Source organism: Trichechus manatus, unplaced genomic scaffold (assembly GCF_000243295.1).
Source record: "Trichechus manatus latirostris isolate Lorelei unplaced genomic scaffold, TriManLat1.0 scaffold00197, whole genome shotgun sequence".
Taxonomy (NCBI): Eukaryota; Metazoa; Chordata; class Mammalia; order Sirenia; family Trichechidae; genus Trichechus; species Trichechus manatus.
In genome coordinates this window covers 1,937,585-1,939,648 of record NW_004444133.1, presented here as the reverse complement: position 1 = coordinate 1,939,648, position 2,064 = coordinate 1,937,585, and the positions used below count along the sequence as shown (strand labels likewise).

General features: G+C 42.5%; 1 protein-coding gene across 1 annotated transcript in view; it reads right to left on the bottom strand.

Moving 5' to 3' along the window:
• Positions 1–2,064, bottom strand: part of EGFLAM (EGF like, fibronectin type III and laminin G domains) — a 66,144-nt gene that overhangs the window by 36,003 nt on the left and 28,077 nt on the right. The window contains exon 8 of the mRNA XM_012558919.2: positions 633–751. Coding sequence (XP_012414373.2) covers positions 633–751 — 119 coding nt within the window. The remainder of the gene's footprint in view (positions 1–632; positions 752–2,064) is intronic.

Here is a 2,064-nt window from a genome sequence, read left to right as displayed (position 1 = left end):
GGTTCCTAATAACAAACGGGCACTACTTTGTGAGGCACATCAAAACAGTATTATTATTACTACTGTGTTATTATGTTAAAGATGTTTTAGTGTATCTGGAAGTATTTCTTTAATTTTTTTATGCATAGAAAGGTACGCTATATATTATATACTACGACAAACATTTGAATGACATTAGATATGAACTGTACCTAACTGTTCCGATTTACGTACAAATTCGACATAAAGATAGACTTAAGAATGGAACTCATTCATAATCTGGGGGCTGCTAGTACTGCTATTAGACTCCATTGGTCTCCTTCCCTATTGTAGAAGGATCCGGGGTGACCTGGTGCCACTTGCCTCACTCAACTGTCCCACAACCTTTTGGTGGATTTGCTGTAAGAACTCATCTTCACTGAGTGGCATTCATGGGATGTCTGCTGGGTATGGACCCAGGAGCAGGTGTTTAAGAAAGTGGAGATGGGAAGCTAGGCCATGGGCATTAAAAAACGACACTTTAAAACTTTTAAAAATTTCTCAAGATTCTATTTGGGTTCACCAGATTGCACTGTTTACAATCCTTGATTCCATTGCCCTATGTGGAAATTGTAGTGTGGGTCACACCGTAAATACGAGAAAATTAAGGCTGTACCTTCTGGATGCTCCCACTAAATGGCTTGAGGATGCCCGCATTCTTCTTCACATCATCATAATCGGGGACTCCACCAATAAATATGTCTGTGTTGCACTTAATCTGTGTGAAGCCTCCCTGCCAACAGAGTAAAAACAATACATGTTATAACTTTAGAATATATTATCAAGATTATCAACTATGCCTTGTGCCTGCTGAGGAACAAAATCATAGAGACAGTCTCCAGACCCCATCACAACACTCTGTCTACACATTTGCTTAACTTTCACATTGCTTTGCATTGCTACTTACCACTTGTTTGAATGTTCATAAACTTCTTAACCTCTCTGAGACTGAGTTTCAATATCTGTAAAATGGGAATCACAGTCTCGACCTCATTGCTGTGTCATGGTGAGTGTGGTAGACTGAATTATCATTTGCTAGTATTTGGTGGCTCTTCCTGCAGTGCGCCTCCCTGCAGGAAGATTATCCCCAACCTGTCCAGCTCAGGTGTAGTCATGTGATTTGCTTTGTCCAATAAAATGCGAGCAGAAGGTCATGAATCATTTCTGGGCAGAAGCTTTCATAGCCAGACCCTTTTGTCCGTTGGCCATGATGAAGGGTCAGGGGCTGTTCTTTCAGTCTCAGAGTTAAGCTGCAGCTGACCATTAATGGACATGTAGCATGAGTGAAAAATAAACACTTCTGTTGTTAGCTGCCATCTAGTCAGCCCCAACTCATGGTGACCCCATGTACAACAGAACAAAATGCTGCCTGGTCTGGTGTCAGAACACTCCTGGGGGGAGACTTGAGTAAGGCTCAGCTCACTGAGGTCAGGCATTGGGTTTTCCCACTCTTGGCTCTGAGCAGCCTCAGCAGAACCACCCTTGCAGGCACACACAATGGTCACACCTTCCTTGTGTTTGCTTAGCTTTCCAGCTGGGGGGGGGGAATCCAGCTTGCGCCATCCATCCAAATCAGTTTGGAAATAAACCCCAAGAGAAAGGGCACGGGCTCTACCATATTAGTTTTAGTTTCATTCCTTGATATAGCAGTAATAGAAACTCTGAGGCGTGGTTTTCACCTCAGTGTTGTGGCTTCTCTGTAGGATCCTAATGGTAAATACTGTGTCCTGAAGAGTTCCTTAGCTTTACAATCAAAGGCCTTAAAGCTACTATTTATTTACAAACACTGCGGTCCTAAGCTTTTGTTCCTGTTTGCAGATGGTTGTAACTAAGGCCTAGAGAGATACAATGGCTTTTTGAATTTATATGATTAAACCGACATACAGTCATGCCTATGCTTGTGAACTTCTAATTCTGTCTTGGGCTAAAGTCAATTGTTAGCATTTTCTGGACTGTTCCAGAAGTGACTCCTGTTTTCCCTTTAAAATCCATGTCCTTTCATCCATCTTCCTTCCTCCCTCCCTCCTACCCTTCCTTTGTCCCTTG